General features: G+C 38.1%; 1 protein-coding gene across 4 annotated transcripts in view; it reads left to right on the plus strand.

The window, feature by feature from the left end:
• Window positions 1-136: 136 nt before the first annotated feature.
• LOC124393554 (M-phase phosphoprotein 9) overlaps window positions 137-19,426 on the plus strand; it is a 24,046-nt gene continuing 4,756 nt past the window's right edge. Inside the window, exons 1-22 of one of the 4 annotated variants that reach the window (XM_046861463.1) lie at window positions 137-245; window positions 1,173-1,411; window positions 3,468-3,615; window positions 3,984-4,073; window positions 4,518-4,948; window positions 5,122-5,266; window positions 5,812-5,884; window positions 6,145-6,248; window positions 6,892-7,026; window positions 7,603-7,862; window positions 8,254-8,403; window positions 8,539-8,626; window positions 9,487-9,702; window positions 9,873-9,920; window positions 10,019-10,083; window positions 10,194-10,295; window positions 11,246-11,353; window positions 11,681-11,832; window positions 16,751-16,918; window positions 17,963-18,083; window positions 18,168-18,256; window positions 18,811-18,992. In XM_046861463.1, coding sequence (XP_046717419.1) covers window positions 1,206-1,411; window positions 3,468-3,615; window positions 3,984-4,073; window positions 4,518-4,948; window positions 5,122-5,266; window positions 5,812-5,884; window positions 6,145-6,248; window positions 6,892-7,026; window positions 7,603-7,862; window positions 8,254-8,403; window positions 8,539-8,626; window positions 9,487-9,702; window positions 9,873-9,920; window positions 10,019-10,083; window positions 10,194-10,295; window positions 11,246-11,353; window positions 11,681-11,832; window positions 16,751-16,918; window positions 17,963-18,083; window positions 18,168-18,256; window positions 18,811-18,992 — 3,081 coding nt within the window. In that variant the 5' untranslated portion in view covers window positions 137-245; window positions 1,173-1,205. The remainder of the gene's footprint in view (window positions 246-1,172; window positions 1,412-3,467; window positions 3,616-3,983; window positions 4,074-4,517; window positions 4,949-5,121; window positions 5,267-5,811; window positions 5,885-6,144; window positions 6,249-6,891; window positions 7,027-7,602; window positions 7,863-8,253; window positions 8,404-8,538; window positions 8,627-9,486; window positions 9,703-9,872; window positions 9,921-10,018; window positions 10,084-10,193; window positions 10,296-11,245; window positions 11,354-11,680; window positions 11,833-16,750; window positions 16,919-17,962; window positions 18,084-18,167; window positions 18,257-18,810; window positions 18,993-19,426) is intronic. The other 3 variants (XM_046861465.1, XM_046861464.1, XM_046861466.1) reach the window with 3 other exon arrangements.

Genomic DNA, 19,426 nt, shown 5'->3' on the forward strand with positions numbered 1-19,426 from the left:
TTAGAGCCACTGTTGTGTTCTTGAACGTGCTGAATGTGGGCTTTTCTACCAATCACAAAGTCGGAAAGAAAATTGAAATTTTCTCTTGGCCAATCAAATCGCCTCTTTCGCAGCTCTCTCTCTCGGCTAATGGCGGCCCGCGGCGCGTTGTGCCGTTAGTGGGCGGAGACTAAACGCTGTGCTGCGGGGAAATAGGCGCAGAAACGACACGCCAAAATGGGAGAAGTCATGATACAAGTTCGTAAGTGAGTGTGGTTAATTTCCTATTTGCAACATGGCGCCAGGAGCCGCGGCTACAGTTTACGCCGAGCTGCGGCTGGAAATGATGTGATGAGTGTCGCATATTAGACTCCGTGGCAGCGCCTCGCTCGCGTTAGCCAGCAGGAAGTGTGTTTGCTAGGTTTCGAATTAGCTGTGGGCCGAATCCCAAATTTCTTATGATTTCCTTCGTATGCGCACTACACAGGGATGGAATAAGAGTTCAGGACCTTGTGTAGTGTCTGATACATACCCAAGAGACCCATTTGAGATTCAGCCTTCGGCGAGTCTCCGTTATGCACCTGTTTATAGGCTCGTGATTTAGGCGACAATTCTGTTAAGGACACAGCAGGTTTAATGATGTAAATGAGGGAGAAAAAAAAAGAAATGTGGCTTTATTAAGGTTAGCGTATTGTCAGTGTTTTATGGTTCATTTGCTTGCTATGAAATAATTCTAAACTTATTTTTATAGTTCCCACAGCTGGAATACAGGAAGTATTTAAGCGGCTGATTTTCTAATGTCTCATGAGTCTGCATTAGTCTTTGGGAAGGCTGGAAGTCCAACATGCATGAAACTATTAGTGACAAAAAATGTTCACTCTGAGGTTGAATCATAAAATCATAAAGCTTTTGTACGGCTATACATATTAATATGACATTTACTGACTCTTTTTTCATATATCATTAAATTCTGATCCGATACTGACTTTTGGTAACCAAACCTGCACTCTGTTAACTCATGGTGCAAAATTACAGCAAGTCCTGTGTTCATTATAAATCTGCTTTGTGAAATTAGAAAATACACAATCACAGGCAATTCACTACTGGCTTTTGCTTGTCCTGTTTCAATCCTTGCAGGATTCACTATTAAAAAATACTGTTCCAACTTAGTTTAATGTAATTTTGTTCCCCAGGTCATGTGTGCACTTTAGCCAGGCTGCGTAAGCATGTCCACAGATGACAGCATCTCAGAGGACGTGTCAAGCTCTGTGGCACTGAGCCACGACCCCACGAGCCCCAATGGAGGGAAAGAGAGCGAGGCTTCGGTGGTCTCCTCCGCGGACACAGTGTCGGGCCTGGCTCTTCCCGAAGAGGCGGCTGTGATAAGTCGACCTTCAAGCACACCAGCATGCACCATTTCCAGCAAAATAAGGTAAGCAGTGTTTTCTATCCAGAGTTGTTATAATATATAGATATATTAGGGCTGTCAAACGCTAAAAATAATTAATTGCAATTAAATGCACGATTGTCATGAGTTAACTCGTGATTATTCAGAACTTAATCGCACATTTCTATCTGTTCTATAACAACCTTAAATTAATACTTTTCAAATTTTTACTATATTAATCAGCATGAGCAGGGACAAATATGGATGCTTTATGCATATGTATGTTTATTATTAGTGAACCCAAACTCAACATAGAGCATCCAGACAAAATATACTTTTAAAGGTTTTAAAGTAATTATGGTGTTGACAAACATGTTTTGTGGCATTTATTTCCTCATAAAATTAACCGAATTTAACTAAAATTACTGTCTTTTTTTTAATCGTACAGATAAGAGCATTACATCAATCGAATCTGTAAAAGGTCTACTTTTATTTGTATAAACTCATAATAACAACATAATGGCGTTCTTTTGTAAAATAAAGAACACCAACAGGGTGCGATCTCTGCTGTCTCTGCCATCATACATATATTCACTGTGTGCACAATTATTAGGCAAGTGATTATTTTGACCATATCATCATTTTATCCAAGCTGTATAAACTTGAATGCTTATTGGATTTAATGTATATCAGGTGATGTGTATGCGGCCCGGGTTCGATTCCCGGTCAGGGAACTAACCCCAGCCATTAGGGTTGCCCAAGCCAGTGCACTCTTAGTGCCGGTCCCAAGCCCGGATAAATGGGGAGGGTTGCGTTAGGAAGGGCATCCAGCGTAAAAACGTGCCAAATCGAACATGCGGATCATGATTACGGATGATCCGCTGTGGCGACTCCCAATGGGAGAAGCCGAAAGTCTGCCCCCTGATTGTGCTTTTTTTATATATAAAATATATGAGAAACACAATGAGCCAGGAGAGACTCTGGGACATTGCAGTACTTAACAGTGAACGGGACATTCACGTAGATTTGGATAAGATAGTCAATCGCTTTGATGCAGGGACCATGTTGTTCGGTGATTGCGTGCTCTCTCAGACCAGGAATTAACTTGCTGTCGGAAAATTAGTGTTTAGATGAAGAGAGGAGGCTGCATACTAACTAGCAACTCGAGGATATCTACTTTTATCTAAAACCAACACCACATGATGAATTAGATTTAAAAAAAAAAAAAAAGGCACGCTGGACAGCATTGAATTGCATGCACCTTTTTGTTTATTCGTGATCACACACAGGGCTTAGATGTCACAGATTTAAACCCTCACACACTGTTCCCAAGCATCAGAGCAACATGGCTACACACTTTACCTAATCTAACCACAAACATTCATATGTTATGAAATAATTACGTATGCATATTATGATGGATCACAACAGTTACTTTTGTAACACGAGCGCACGTTCATGGGTTCTTGGCTTTGTTCTGCTGATCACCACTGCAGTTCTCATTCAAGTGTTCCGGGAATTTCACGTTAGCATCTATTTTTGTTTTTATAAATATCTTTACTATTCTGTTATAGCTAAACTTAAAAAGTTTGTGTTATTCATTTTGTTTTGCTTTAAGCATGGCGCCACTGGAAATGCTCTAGGTCCAGACATGTGCAGTATAATCGCAATGCGATTGTTATTGTTTAAATAATTAAAAGAATCTATGTGCCACCTGGGGTACTGCTCTGTCTGACTGCTCAGTAGCAGATATTTTAGAGCACATGACCTTCATTCAAACGAGCACAGTATAATTTATTACACAGCATATCTTTGTTAGATAAAGGGGTTTTAGGATTTCACCTTTTTGTGTTCAGATTCTTTGTGTTTTAGGTTCTCTTTGTGTTTTGAGGTTTTATTTGGGGCCTTTGATTGTGTTTAGTTTTTTTTAAATTTTTGTTGTTGTTTTTGTGTTTGGATAATTTTGTTTTTGTATTTGTGTGATTCGAGTTTGGTTTGTGCTTAAACATTTCTTAGATTTCTTTCGTGTTGTGAACCTTCTATAGTGTTGTATCCAGTCCACTGAACTTTATGCATATATTTTTCTCCCTCTGAATGACAGGAGTCTGTGTCTCAGCGGTGCTGAGGAGGAGTTCAGCTCAGGGAGAAGCCTGCCCTTTATCAACCCCAGTTCTTTAGAGACGCTCCGAGCATTGGTGCACGAGATCCAGAGCAGCGAGACGGACCCTGAGATCTGGAAGAACTGTGAGGTGCTCAAAGACAGATTCACTTTGCTGTTTTGCTTGTTTGGCGATTTAGAGGCTGAGAGTTACTCAGCTTTCCGGGTCACCGTTTAAAGTTGCCCAAAGGACTACGGCTGAGGAGCAGCAGCTGTGAGAGAACATGCAGCTGATGCCTTCACACAGGCTCTGAGGCACAACGAGTGACACAATATTAATATAGTGCAGCAAATGCCATTTAAAAGGCACTCTTCTTTTGTTCACGCAGCTAGGCATGTCTGATTTTATTTTTAATAAATATACAACAACTAGGTTGCTAAAACAAATGTTTGCAAGTTGAAAATGTACTTGGGGAAATGTAATGACGTGTTATCATTGGGTTGTTTTTCTCCAAACAGGGCAGGTGGCTGCACCTTTTTCAGTTGGTGGAGAAGCAATACCAAGAACAAATTCTTGCTCAGCAAGAACAGTATCAGTGCCAAATACAGGTCAGTTGGGGGAACTGGGATCATTGCTCATTGTTTGGAGTTTTCTCTGGGTCACATTGTAAATGGAGCATATCTTGGAAACATTAGGGTTGATTCAGATAGTCTCTCATGCGCACACACACCTATTCGTGCACTAATTTAATCATAAGGCAAGTTTGTGGAACCAGTTAAATTATTAGTATGTTTTTTTTGCTGGGAGAAAACTAGAGAACCTGAAGAAACCTGCAGAAACTTCAGTAACACAGTATCGAACTAAAAATGTAAACACAAAAGTAGTTGCTTGATAGAACCATGCAAACAGAAAAAGGTATTTAGAGATTGTCTGTACACTTGATTCATTGCTTCCATTTATTTAGGTTAATAATACAAGTGACTTCTTAATCAGCCATTCAACATAAATGAGTAAACTCAAAAGAAAAAGGTTGCGCTATTCTTTCCTTACAGCTTATTCAGGACGAGATTAAAGCATTAGTGCAGCTACAGAAGCGACAAAGCAGTTCACAGTTGAACCCCTCGGGAATAGCCAAGACATTGCAGCCTCCAGCGGACCTGGATAATGAAATCCAGGCTTCTAGCCTCTCAAAGGTCACCTCTTTCCTTCAAGAAAGCTCAGATGAGGGTCTTGTGACCGTCCAGAGCAGTGGCTATGGCACTCTTTCCACCTGGGAGCCTGGAATCACAACAGGGAGCTTGGAAGGAAAGGACGAGGTGTCATCTTCACAACGAAAGAAGGGCAGTGGCACTTCACACTCCCTTTTGGCTAAAATGCCGGGGCAGGACAATGTGTCATGCAGAACTGTGGCATCTAATAATTCACCTCGCACAACATCCTCAACTGTGCCAAATGTTCTTGCTGACAAGCCGAGGTTAAAGAGGTGGGAATGTGATACTTTTGTTTATATTTGTGCCGTGTTACGTGTTTTTGGAGGTAAAAGAGAAACAAAATAAAATCAAGGTATAAGGGTTTGTGCTATTTACTAGAAGGTTAAGAAGTTTGATGTTTTGTTGGGATTTAATAGGTTTGTTTCATGCTTTTACATCTTTCTAGTCAACCACTGACCTCCTGGGCTCAGAGGCAGAAGGACAGGCAAAGAAAAAGCAAATCGGTACAAAACCAATTGCCGCAAATGGAAGGGAAAGAAGAGAGCGGGTCAGGGGTCTCTCCAAAGGAAGATGTGGAACGTGTGGATGAAGTAAGCGCCAAATCTTTGAATTTTATATTATTGTTTGATTTTTTTTTTTTTTTCCTCTTCCCTCGAATGTATGCCACAGAAAAGGTATGTGCTGTGGCAATCAAATTCAAAAACGTTTCCAATAGAGGTGCAGCCAGTGTTTCAGTTCATCTCAAAGGTGTTCAATAGGGTAGAGATCAGAGCTCTAAAGCAGGCCACTCAAGATTTTCCATTTCACCCCATGTAAACCATACTTTCATGGAATTGGCTTTGTGCACAGGGGCATTGACATGCTAAAACAGGTTTGGGTCCCCGAGGGAAAATGTGATGCTACCCAACCAAAGACATTCTATATAATTGTGTGCCTCCAACTTTGGGGTAACAGTGTAGAGAAGAAACACAAATACTATTGTCCATATAGTGTATAACATTCAGCTAGTTTGTAAGATTAATGTTGCATTTAAATTATCTGGCAAATCGGAAGTAGCTTGTAATTTTCATGTCTGGTTCAACACGTAGATGTAAACTCACCTAAGATCTTTTGTTTGGGTTTCCTCTCGTTCCAGTTTGGGCGTAGTGCAGTCTACTCGAGCACTGCTGCTCTGAAGAGAAGTGACAGCCTTGTGTCGGAAGCCTCGGGTAATTATTTCGTAGTAAAGCAAGCTTTGTCTCTTGACAGTATGCAAACAAATTCAGGACCGATTTGACGTGAATTTATCAGATGTTCTTTTGTTAAACTGCAGTAGTAATAACATGACTGTTCAGGTGCATGTGTATTTTTTTTAATGTAACGATATTAACGGCGATGATTGTAGATCACTGGGGTCATTTTTAATCACTGTGTTTAGTCCCACCTGGTGTATTGTCTATATGCATTATACATTCTAATGCGTTTTAAGGTCTGACCTATTGGAAGCTGGAAGAATGCGAGCTCTACCGGCCTCTACCAGACAACTTTGAAAACAAGTCTTTCCTCCTGATGCAGGATGTTAATATGAGCCAGGTGAATACAGAGTATGATCCTCATGACACAATTACCTGTTTAGAATATCTGTCATAGTGCCATTTTGTCCTCATATAATTGGATTAAAACTGCTAGGTTCTTTTTAAAACAGGTTTTTCTAAATTCTGAGATGAGTGCAAATGTTTCCCTACCCTTAAAGTTAGGTTTCATGATTATTATAAGAATATGATATTTGATCATACCTGTATATGCATTATGGTTTTCATTGTAATAAATGGAAGTCATAAATGTTTTAATATCTTCCCTTGACGCATTAAACAATTTAAACTTGAACCCGGTTTATCATGTTTCTGCCATAATAAGACCAAATTAGCATGTGTTGGCTGTTCTATGTAGAAACAAGTAATGATCCATTACAATTCGATAAAACGTAATGCTAAAAAACTTAAATACTATGACATCATATCCCAAAGCATTATTTCTTTTAAAGCACCTCTATGCCAGACATGAAATACAGCTATAATAAATGTATACATGTATTATACAAATATACATTTTTTTCCCCGTCTGTTGTTATGTGTGCATTAAAATTTGGTGCCTTCCATATTAAACAGTAATATGCCATCCAAGAAAAGCTTTCCCTTGCGCTGATTCTTTTTAAATGTATGTTTTGTGTATGCAGCCTCTAGAAGAGGAGGAAAGGATGTCTTTGTCTCTCAGAGAGATCTACCAGAGCAAGCAAAAGGTGGATCCCAAAGGTCAGGAGTGGGACTCCTTGATAAACTCTGATGCATCTTCACCTCAGGTGAGCATTGAGGTAGATTACCAAATACTGTCACTGCGGTTAGAATTTAAGCAGTTTCTTTTTTTTTTGAGGTTTAAGTCCAGCAGCCAAGTTTAGTTTAGTTTTGAAAGGTGTAAAGCAGTTTATATACCAGTTTATACAGAAGTAATAGAAACATCATAAAATCCATAGATTGTAATTATTTATCTCTGATGCTTCATTTGTGAATGTGATAAAAAGCACACGCATCTTAGCATGATTCTATATCCTACTTTGAGAAAAGTTCTATTTACATTCTTCTGTTAACTTTAGCTAAAAGAGTTCTATGATTGGTTAGTATTGCTGTGTGTGTGTGTGTGTGTGTGTGTGTGTGTGTGTGTGTGTGTGTGTGTGTGTGTGAGAGAGAGAGAGAGAGTGTGAGTATGCCATCCTTTCTACCTAGTAAATACATGGCCAGTGTTTTTTTTTTTGAAACCAGGTTTCTCAGGAGCAGCGTTCTACTCTACTTTTTACTTGTAATACTTTTTATTTGATAAATGCATTTTAATCGTTTAAATCTTTTCAGTTTTATAATTCAGAAAAAACATTTCTAACCTTCCCTTGTTGCAGGTGCTGACTCTGGATCCCGGAACACACACAAGGCAGTCAGAGCGCACGTCGGGCTTCACATCTCCCTCGCGCTTCAGCAGCCCCACCTCCCCAATGTCGCACACTTCACATACTGCCCCTCAAGTTTACAATAAAGATGGAGGCAGCCGTACGACCACCATGACACCGCAGGCAACGGGCTCCTCTAAACATGAACCACGCCCTAACGGCAGGAAGCTGCAGGCTTCAGCTTCAATGGATGACCCTGTGGTGCTTTCATTGTGAGAATCATTTCTCCTGTTTTTGTTGACAAGTTGACTGTTTCATCTACCTGCTTTTTCTAACGTCTATGCTTTTAGCGGTACAAAAGGAAGAGGTTTTTCCAATTTTAATTGCTTTCAGAGTAAGAACTAAAAATTGAGTTTGAAGAATGAGAAAATTGAGAAATTATTTTATGTTACATGAGGTCAGTTAATATCTGTTTTAATGCAGTTTTTGATTCAAAAGAAATAGAAGTTATTAATATTGAGGTGGTACGTGTGTGTGTGTGTGTGTGTGTGTGTGTGTGTGTGTGTGTGTGTGTGTGTGTGTGTGTAAAATATTGAATATTTTAGTTTTATATTTCTAGACATGTTTTCCATACTTTTTTTAACCTGCTTGACTTTGTTCCAGGCTGAGACAGAACCTGAGGGAGAAGAATGCACGGCACATAGCAGACCTCCGAGCATACTATGAATCAGAGATCAGTGCCCTGAAGGAAAAGCTACATTTGGTCGATTTACCCCTAGACATGGAGAAAAGCAACCAGATGCTGCTTGAACGGTCAGAAATGCTGCATTTTTAGTTAACCCCAGGGATTAAGAATAAATAAATTTTTTTTAAAGGATTTTTATTATTTATTTGGTGACTGGTCCTGTCCTAAATCACAATAATCCTATATCTCATTGCAATTGACAGGTGTGAACACTTGGAGCGAGCTTTTACAGAGGCAAGTGTGCGCATCAGAGAATTGGAGAACAAGAACTGCCACCTGGAGAGACAGCTGGTAAGAGTCACAACTCTCAGTGATGAGTTTGTTTAGAGACACCTGATGCAGTAATCTGGTAAACATGTTCGGAAAGCAATGACTTCGTGAATTACCTAATTACCTAATGCAGCATGGCACAATCCAAAATACCTCAATTCCTTGATCCTTAATTTTGCATTTTCCTAAACGTAAATGCATTAATTACCAAATCTTGAAAGCAAACACAGATAGAATGAGGAGGAGCTTCTTCCCGCAGGCCATTCGGAGTTTAAACCAGGAACACCCAGGATCTAGTACTGGACCTCTCTCTCCAGCTTCACTCATTTCTGCACTTTTTTTTGCACTATTATGACAATTAACTCTGGACTTGCACACCACAGTGTCACTTTATACCACACCATACTGCACATGGACAATTTAAGGACAATCACTAAATCACTTTAATTTGTATTGTCAATATCTGCCATACTGCTTCATATATATATATATATATATATATATATATATATATATATATATATATATATATATATATATATATATATATATATAATATTTATTTCTATATTTGCTACTTTTTATTGATCTATTTCATATTATCTACTTAATTTAATTTTTTCTATTTTATTAAAAAAAATTATAATAATAATAAAAAAATGAATCAAATTTGAATTTAATTCCCAATGCTGCAGTGTCTTAATCCTAAACAGACCATTGCCCAAATTCCAAAATTATTACAATGTCATTGCCACATCTTAAATGTGTAATTCTATATATATGTTTTTATGTAGTTTTTTGGGCTAACGGTGTACAGTTTAAGGTAAATGTTTTTGTTATTTTATTAATTTATTTGTTTTTTTAAATATACATTGGTCCAGGCGGAGTGGCCCGAGCGCTACGATGCAGCCAGTTCCACGGTGAAGGCTCTGCAGCAGCGTCTGGAGGAGAGCAAGCAAAGCGGCAGGGAAAAAGACATCAGCCTGAACAAGCTGAGGAGCCGCCTGCGCCAGCTGGAGGAGGCTGTACAGAACGCTTGCAAAGAGGTGGATGACAAGGAGGCACGCATGAAGAAAGAACACAAAATGCTGCAGGATGTGAGCTTTTTCTTTATCTCAAAATAAGGTTTTAATATTTTATCAAAACGCAGTGGAGTTTTCTAATATTGCATGGATATATTGCGACTGGATGTGTATCTTATATTGAGCAGTGTATGATTTTAGTTTGGGGCTGTTTGAGGATTGTGTGGGCAATTACTTTCTTTCAGCTGCTTCAAGAGTATGACTCATTAAGAAAAGATCACGACGGAGTCAAGGTAATATATATTTAAATATTCTTTGAAAAGCAGCAAATATAAAATAAATAAAAAGCTTGTTTTGAGCTTGTTGTAGTTAATTTTTTTTTTTATTTCAGGATCGCTTTTTGTCAACTGAAAACAAACTTTTTGATGCTAATGAACAAATAGCAGAACTAAAAAGGTAGGTGTGAATGGTGTTTTATTTTATTATTTTTTTAAATGAGAAGAATGGAATGAAAAAACAGGCTTAAAAAAGTGTAGGCTATTAATTTTATTTTATTTTTTGTCTAGGGTCATTTGCAAACTGGAAGCACAAGTGAAGCAGCTGGAACATGAGAACATGGCTAAAACTCGGCAGGCTTTGCACAGCCACTTCCAGCCTTCGGGAGCTGGGTACGAGATTTATTCCATACCTGTTAAATAACATGGATATGAATTTGTATACAGTGCAATCATTAAGTATTTAGCGGCCCTTCATTTCCTCATTTACTGATGTACACGAATGTTCAGACCCAAAGTGTTTGTACACCTTGATATATCATACACTAAGATTATTATTAAATATCATGTAGTAAATTATATCATAGTCAGCCATAAGATGTTGTAATAGCCCTGTACTAAATGCTACTGGTGTCAGTAGCAATTACACATTTTAGCCCTATAAAAAGTCATACATTTTGTGATGTTTATGTAATGATACCCCAAAGCTCGTTGTAGTTCTCATGCAGCATTTACTTCTGCTGGTCCAGATATTCTTTACTGTATTACAGCTACAAATGAGACAACATGCAAAAGCCAATCAGCTTTCTTTTACTGCGTGAATCTTTCTCAGATTGTACCACAGAGGTAAAACGGATTGTATTCTTTAGCAGTGGAGAAGTGCAAGTTTTGCAAGACTTTTAGGGCTCGGTTCAGGTCAGCTGCTGACATTGTATTTGTGTGTGTGTGTGTTTGGTGTCGTGATCCAGGTCTTAAATTTAATTCCCATTGGTCCTAAAAAGGTTTTAAAAAAGTGTTACATTTTACTTTGTGAAACCTGCAGAAACCCTGAAAATGTTTCTTCGTTTTTTTGGCCTGAATGTTCTCCACGCCCCTCGCTGTTTTCTCCGCATTCCTCCATTTTTCATTCTGCGGCATCTTCTATGTTTAACTGTCCAGAACGCTCCAAAGTTTATCAGGCGGTGCGTCAAATATAATGGTCCGTGGTGTTTAGTTAAATGGACTAAACGAAGAATCGAGGCAAATTATAAATAACAGCTTTTTTTTTTGTATTCTAATTACTCGTTACTCTAAAAATCGTTTCAGCCCTAGTATTTATTATTGCTGATTAAATTTCCTTTCAGCTTATTCCACCATCCTGGTCCCCTACTTTCCCCAAGCAAATGGCTGCGAGACGTGGAATGCAGCACAAAGAATCCTGGCGTTTCAGAGAAAGCAGGAATAGGAAAAGGGTACGGCTTCAATCCCTGCCGCATTAAAACATTTTGATTAGCTCTAAATCTAGTAGTGTACAATGTTAAAATCTGCTTTGGTCACTGTTGGCGGTCACCAAAAATGAGATATTTTTGGTAGTAGCTAGTCATGGCGTCACTGCTAATGCTGACATGACTAACAAGTAATGAAGGCCTACGTCGACAAAGGAAGCATTCAGACAATTTTCAGTGCCTTGCATGTGATTCCAAGTCAAGTCAAGTCAAGTTTATTTGTATAGCGCTTTTCACAACAGACATTGTCTCAAATTCCACTGGACTTACATGACCTGCCACTTTCCCTCCTAGCCGCCGTTCACCTTCAGAGAGGGAGCAGACACACGAGGACTCGACTAGGAGAGACGTATCGTTGACCCCCGTGATGAAGGCTCTGATACAGATGGAGGACACCAAAGCCACAGAGGGACGGGCTCTGACAAAAACGCACAGCGGCTCTCCCAGTAAGACGCACATGCTTCACAATAGCATCCGCTGTGTCTAGTTCGGCTCTTCCAAAGTGTTCAGGCTCAAATGTTAATTCAGAATAACAAACAAGTTTACGAAGATGAAGCAAATATGAAGTAATAATGGCTTAACATATGACGAGGAAGTGTAGTGAAATTCAAGAAAGGACGTATATATGCAACGCCAATTGTCAGCACAAATTTGTAGGTACACAGTTATATATGATGTCTTTGGGTTCAGTAGAACAATATTTTCAAGCTCTTGAACTGAACAGCTTTGGGATAAATTGGAACACTGACTAAACCCCAGGTCTCCTCACTCTACCTCTCTCACTACATGTCTTATTGACCTTTCTGAGCGTAAATGAGCATAAATCTAAACAAGCACACTCCAATTTTGAGTGGAACATCTTCCCAGAAGAGTGGAGGGTACTGTAACAGGAAATGAGTGCTAAATGTGGAATGGGATGTTTAAAGAACACACACATTTATGGTCAGGTGTCCACATACCTTTGTTTAGATAGTGTATGTATAGGGGTTTCAGATTTTTTTTACACAGTATTATACACAATGTCAGGGATAGACAATACACTTATTCAGAAAAGGGGACTTTACCCAACTTACTGATTTTCTTTCAAACAAATGAATTCATTCATAATTAATAATAGCTTTGCTAAAGTTTGATATACTTTGCCATGTTGTGGCAGTTGAAGCATTTTGAAAGGATAATGGTAAATATGTTAATGTTTGATTTATGCAGTAATTTGTGCATTATTGTGGAGATACCAAATATGCTGAGGGTTTCAGGTGAAGGTGTGAAGTGTGTGCTTTTAATGAGGGCCACTGGGGGGTAAAAGCAGTTTATGTTATTTAAATTTTTTGAGTGCTTTGGGTATTTTGGTTAAGGTGTCATGTTGTAACATGTGATATCAAAGCTAAATAAGCTCTCTGCCAAAAGTTGCCCGCTTGCTTTTTGACCCTGGTGTCATATTTCTCAGACTGGGAGATTATAGTTGATCTGGCTCCACACATGCAGAAAAGGTCAACTGTATCACCAGTTGCATATCTGTAGGACAAAAGAAACATCATTGGAAGTAAAAGTATGAGGTTTTACTGATATTCTTTCGAAACTAATAGCAACAAATTAAGATTTTGTTGGTGAAATGTAAATAAAAAAATAAAAAACAGTTTGGAGTTATTTTTCTAAATGTGATCTAATTGATCTTCTCAGCTCCCTTGTGTTATGCGCCTTCTTCGAATCAAATTCTGCGAACGAAAAGGGGTCATAACCAGCGCTGTACACTATTGATTATAGGTTGATTATAGGTTTTAGAACACCTCCAAGTTCTCTGAAGTTAAAACATAGAACAAATAAACAATCAATTGGACATAAAACTTTTTTATTTGGCAGGCCTTCAGACCCAGCAAGGCCTTCTTTCATGGCCTAAACTCTATCAGAATCACTGATGTACGTTTTAATCTGTTAGTCCATGAATATGTACTAGATCTCTTCATTTCACAGCGTTTCTCTTAGGTGCAATGCTACACAGAGTTTCTGTTAGAGTTTTTATCCAATCACATTTCAGCCGTCACATTGTGTTATTTAGCGTTTTTAAAGAACCATTTATATGTTAGATTGTTTTATTAAAGTATTTGCACAAAAACAAAATTTGTCATAAAATTGCCTTAAATGTGCACAGGAAACCCTGGTGTATTTATTAGGTTAATATTTATGCTTCTGCTGGAGATAATGTATTGTCTTGTCTTTTCTGATAGAGCATGGAGGTTTGGTTTGCGTTATTATTTGGCTGTAGGATGAACCCCTGAACAACTAGCTGTATATCAGGGGTATTGCAATGATGCTGTAAAATGCTATTGTTGTAGTTTCGGTTCAGAACGCCACTCTATGCAAGTTACCCAATCTAGGTCAAGCAAATGAGCCTCAGACCACCATGTCATCTAACTGTGTAGCTAAATAAGCTGGTCCAAGTATGGCTCACTTCATTGCACAGCTAAGATGATGTAATTGTTTCATCTTTTTTTTTTTTCATAGAAGTTCTTCGAATTGCATAGACCTACACTACACCTTAAATCCTCAAAACTAAAAGGACAGAAATCCTATCTGCCCATATGGCTCTCAATTAGGGTGCACTGCATTTCCACTGCATTAATGACAAACTTGCATTGGAAAAATGGGGGGTGCTGTTGAGCTCGTGTGGGCTGCAACAGTCTTTGCCTCACTTCGTACATTCATAACAGAGCCAACCAGTCTGCCAAGGACGTGCTAAATTTTAACAGCTCACTTTTAAAAAAAAATTGTTTAACAGTCCAAACTTCAAAGTACATCCACACAGCATTCAATAATCATCTTCGCTATTACACATTCAGCCACTAGTCACTATCAGTGGAATACAATCATAATAAAAGCACATGGAAATTAAACAGTTGTTGATCAGTCCAATCAGTAATCAACTGTGGACTCATGCATTTCATGGATATCTATCGATTGGCTGTACATCATATCTAATGTGGGTAAGAACATAAGGGAAGCTAGGGGGATATTCATTTATTACAAAGTAGTACATAGATATTAATATACACCAGGTTCTTCTTACAGGTATCTGCATTTACATTAAGAATTGATTTGTAACACATAGAAGAAGTCTGAACTTCATGTGGCAACTGAAGTTGGGTATAAACAGGGTTATCACTTGTATTAAATTTGCTCTTGACACAATGTCTAATCTGCAGATATTTCCAAACATTTCCTTGACCCCCAATATTATATTTTTTTCACCAGTTCAGAGTATGACATAAAAATACAATTTTCATACAGATCACCAATTACAGTTACCCCTTCAAGATGCCATTGTTTCCAAAACACACTTGCTTTACCTATGCAAATTTCAGGATTCCTCCATAATGATGCATATGACTGTCTAAAATGTGATGTCCTGCACAGTTTATGAATTTTGTTCCAAACATGTCTTGAGTGTATTGTCACTGGATTTGAGTCCCATTTAGCTCCAGAGCATTGTGAAAGAACGTTAATAAGATGAAATGGTGAGGCCAGTTTCTGTTCTATCTTGATCCAGTCCAACTCAGAATCTGTCTTGTCCCAATGCTTAGTCAGTTTGGCCATCATAAAAGAAACATTATACAATCTCACATCAGGTAATACAAGGCCCCCCTTGTCCGTTGGGGAAGTCAATTTACTCATTTTTAACCTCTGTCTTTTTCCTTCCCATAAAAAGTCCTTGATAATTTTGTCATACCTTTTAAAAATAGGGTCTGGAATGTTTACAGGTATCATCATGGATATATAATTGAACTGTGGAGCAATAACCATTTAGACAATATTTACTTTACCCCACAAAGAGAGTTTCAGCTGTTCCCACTTGTCCACATTGTTTTTGATCTTTGACAGCAGTGGTTCATAATTCAACATCATTATATCCTCCAAGTTCTGTGTTCCTTTAACCCCAAGGTATGCCATACCTTTTGGAATCCATTTAAAACCGAATTGTGTCACTGTATGGGAGTGACATGTTCTAGATATTGGCATAGCCTCAGATTTCTCCCAATTTATTTTGTATCCTAACACTCTGGAATATAATTAAATAACACTCATTAATGGAGGTAGAGATTTGAGAGGATCATGAGATAACAACAAAATATCATCCGCATATAACATTAACTTGTGCACTATCCCCTCCCCTGCCCCCCTTACTCTCATAATGTTTGGGTCTGCCCCGATCATTATGGCCAGAGGCTCTATAACTATTGTGCATAATAATGGGGACATTAGGCATCCCTGATGAGTACCTCTTGAAATTGTAAAAAAAAAAATTTGTGTGAATGTATATATGTGTGACCAAACCCGAAATTTAACAGGGCTGCGGCCAAAAAGCCCCATTCCACCTTTTTCGGCATCTCAAGATATAGCTGCGATCGGGGGGTTTTCTGAAGAATTTAGCCACATCGGATGAATTAGCCTTCTCACGTTATCGGCTGATGACCTTCATTTAATAAAGCCCACTTGGTTCTTATAGATTATACTTGGAAGAACCTTTTCTAATGCTAAAATTTTACCTTACAGTCCACATTGATAAGTCAACAACTCACTTTATAGCTTAAACTAGTCTGGAATCTCCAAAAATAGTTTTGCAATAACGGTAATACAGTTACTAGGACTGATTCAATTTATATCGAGTTCAGTTTTTTTTAAGTCGATTAATGTTTTCTAAAGCAGGTGAGTAATCATGTGTGTGTGTGTGTGTGTGTGTGTGTGTGTGTGTGTGTGTGTGTGTATATATAATTACCAGTAATACTTTATGTATTTGTATGTATTGTAATACCATACAAATTATTGGAGACATATTCATCTTAGCCGACTGCTTCAGCTGACACTGGCAAATTCTCCCAGGGGCCATGCTCAAATTCTGTAGTGAACTTCACTACGGTTGTCAGGGGTGCAGATGGGTGGTGGAGTTAAAATTTAAATGCAGCATTTACAACAAAGTTTTGTGAATAAAAAAACAAACAGACAAACATTAAAAGCAGTTAATGAAGAAGGTAACACGAGACAATTATGGATGCCTTAAGCAGGAAAACAAGTGGGCATGCAGAGTTTATACGCTAATATCGTTCCATAGAAGTTGTTCTATGCAACAACCCTGAAGAAAAAGTAAGCATACTGCATATACATGCGTATGGCCCCGACTTCACCGTTCATAACTGTCATCTACAGACTTGGAGATGTGAAACTGTATGACTTCTTGTTGCACTCTTCTTGCTGTGGTCTAATTATATAGATTGCAGGATTAAGCAGGAGAATAACTGAAGCCTTTGATGGACCGTTTAAGATCATTCAGTGGGAAGCTCAATACATTTATTGTTCTCTGGTGTGTTGCAGGGTTAGGAAGCAAGAGACCCACAGTAGCATTTGTGGACAGCGTAAGAGAGCCTTTACTGGAAAAAGGTGAAACCGTGCTTCGAGCTCAGAGAAGTCTTTCTCCAGAGGGCCATCGCTCTTCATCTCTTCCTCCCAGAGCTCAAAGAACAGGTCCTCCATCCACACCAAGTACGTAATCTGTAATTGAAACATTTAAACTCTCAGTAAATTGAATAAAAAATAAATAAATGAAAAGATTATAACTATAAGTGCCCTTCTCCGCCCTTGGTGAATCAATGTAGAATTTTCAAGCTTTGAAGATTGTTATAATTAGGGCTGTCAATCGACTAAAAAATTTAATCGCGATTAATCGCACGATTGTCATGAGTTAACTCGTGATTAATCGCAACCTTATCGCACATATTGATCTGTTCTATATGTACCTTAAATTAATGCTTTTCACATTTTTTATACTTTGATCAACAATGGGCATGGACAAATATGGATGCTTTAGGCAAATGTATGTTTATTTTAAATTACGTAAATCATCAGGACACTGATTTTCTATGTTTTTACACAGAACGCTTTAATCGCCGGATGCGAGTATTGTGGATTTTGGTTGTTTTGAGACTTGCTGCATCAGTAAAACAAATGTTTAATGATTAAAATGATTCTTCGGTGGAGTTAATTTTTTTTCTTATATCCGAGCAAGAAAGGACGCAGTGAATGTGTGTTGCGTTGTAGGTTTTAATTTCGCCGCTTTTATATCTATTTATTGACATTATTTATCAAAAATGGTCAAACAGAAAAGCATGCTGCATTAATCGTTGCTGCTTTATTAATATTAGTACCGTTAAAATGAATTTGCGTTATCGACTTGTTAATTTTGACAGCCCTAATTATAATATGCTATTTATGATGTTCAAGAATATCTTTGGTGTTTTATGGTTTGCTTTCAAAATAATTAAGTAGACAAATTTTGGCATGTGTTTACTAAATTAAATGTATTCTTTGTCCACCCGATGACAAGATAATTAAATGTATGAACAATATTACCATACTGAGGTGGTATGACAACTTTTAATAGCACCTTTTGTCTTTTTGAGGACAAAATCACTTGATGGAACCCAATGTCAGATTTGTATAAAAAAAATTGCTATGTAAGATGTATGGATCGAGAATGTGATCAGAAGTTGATTCCTCTTTGTGTGTTTTCCTTTCAAATTATTTTAGCGAAGAGAGAAACTCTACTTTATCCGCTCTCTGCAAAGTCCAGTCCTAAGCGATCTCCAGCAGAGAATGTTTCCACAGCGTTTGGTCGTCCCGTGCATTGCCACCAGCACCTGCATAACAGGTAGGTGTCGAGTTGTCAAACCATTTACTATCAACAGCATCTCATTGCTTCAGAAGTAACCGCTCTGATTTTCTGTGGTTTTAGGTTTGACTTGCACTTTGATCAAACTGGTTTTGGCTCACCTCTGCCATCGAGGCGCAACTCCAGAACGAGACTGCAACTCGCGTCAGAAGGTTTTTTTGGTTTTTTTGCAAACCCTCATGAAAATATGTTCAAACAGTAAAATCAACAAATACTTGTAGTAACTTCAGACACTGATGGAGCTGTTGATTAAATTTCTACAACAGCAACTCTGACAGCTGCAAAAAAAACCGGGTTAATATTAATGTCCTCGCTCTAATAAGATTCTGTAGGGACAATTTAGGGACTACTATAATTACATAATAGTAATAAGTCTATGCACTTATTGTGCTTATTGCAAGACTATTAAGTAAGTAGATAATTATTATTTAGCAAAGAAAATCATTTAATCATTAACATGGACAGAGAACAAATTGAATCATTTCATGTATCTTACTTGCTGTTAAAGAAAAATATCACATGGTTGATTTGATTAGTAACTCTACGTCCTGTTGGGTTTTATTTCTTACTTAATGCATACTAATATATAAGTAGGAAATGTGTTATGAATCTAAAAAGAATGGCCCAAACCAAATTCCTTCCAATACATTAAATGTAATGGCGTTACTACGTTATGAACAGGGATATTAAAACCTTCCTTTCACAGGTAAAACTCAGACCAGCTCCACGTCGTCTCAGGCTGCAGAGAGCAGTGAATCTGAGGAGCAAGAGGTTTTGGATCCACACCTGCTGAACCATGACCATGAGGATGAAATCAGCGTCCCTCGTGTTCAGTCTCTAACTGACGCTGAAAAGCTGTTTGATGAGCTCACACAGGAAAAGCAGCGGGTGAGCCTGGAATTCACTTTTACTCATTTTTGGCTTCTCTTGTGCTGTGCGATCAGAGAAGATGCTATTTTCTCTCTCTTTATATATATATATATATATATATAATATACTGTATTTTTCGGACTATAAGCCAATATTTTTTCCCACGTTTTGAACCCCGCGGCTTAAACAACGAAGCTGGTAATTTATGAATTTTTCCTGGGTTTTTCCCAGTTCCACAAACTTCAAGCCAAAAAAACGGAGCGACATAACATTAGACCAATGAAATGTCCAAACGGAAACGAAAAAACTCACATCACCTGTGTTCTGAGCTGCACTGCGTTTTTTTTTTTTTAACGCACAAGGATGGCAAAAGATAAACTCCCGAGAGAAATAGTTGTGAAAGGATATGTATATGTGTATATATATGTGTGTGTGTATATATGTGTGTATAT

The sequence above is a fragment of the Silurus meridionalis genome, chromosome 11 (assembly GCF_014805685.1).
Source record: "Silurus meridionalis isolate SWU-2019-XX chromosome 11, ASM1480568v1, whole genome shotgun sequence".
NCBI classification, from domain to species: domain Eukaryota; kingdom Metazoa; phylum Chordata; class Actinopteri; order Siluriformes; family Siluridae; genus Silurus; species Silurus meridionalis.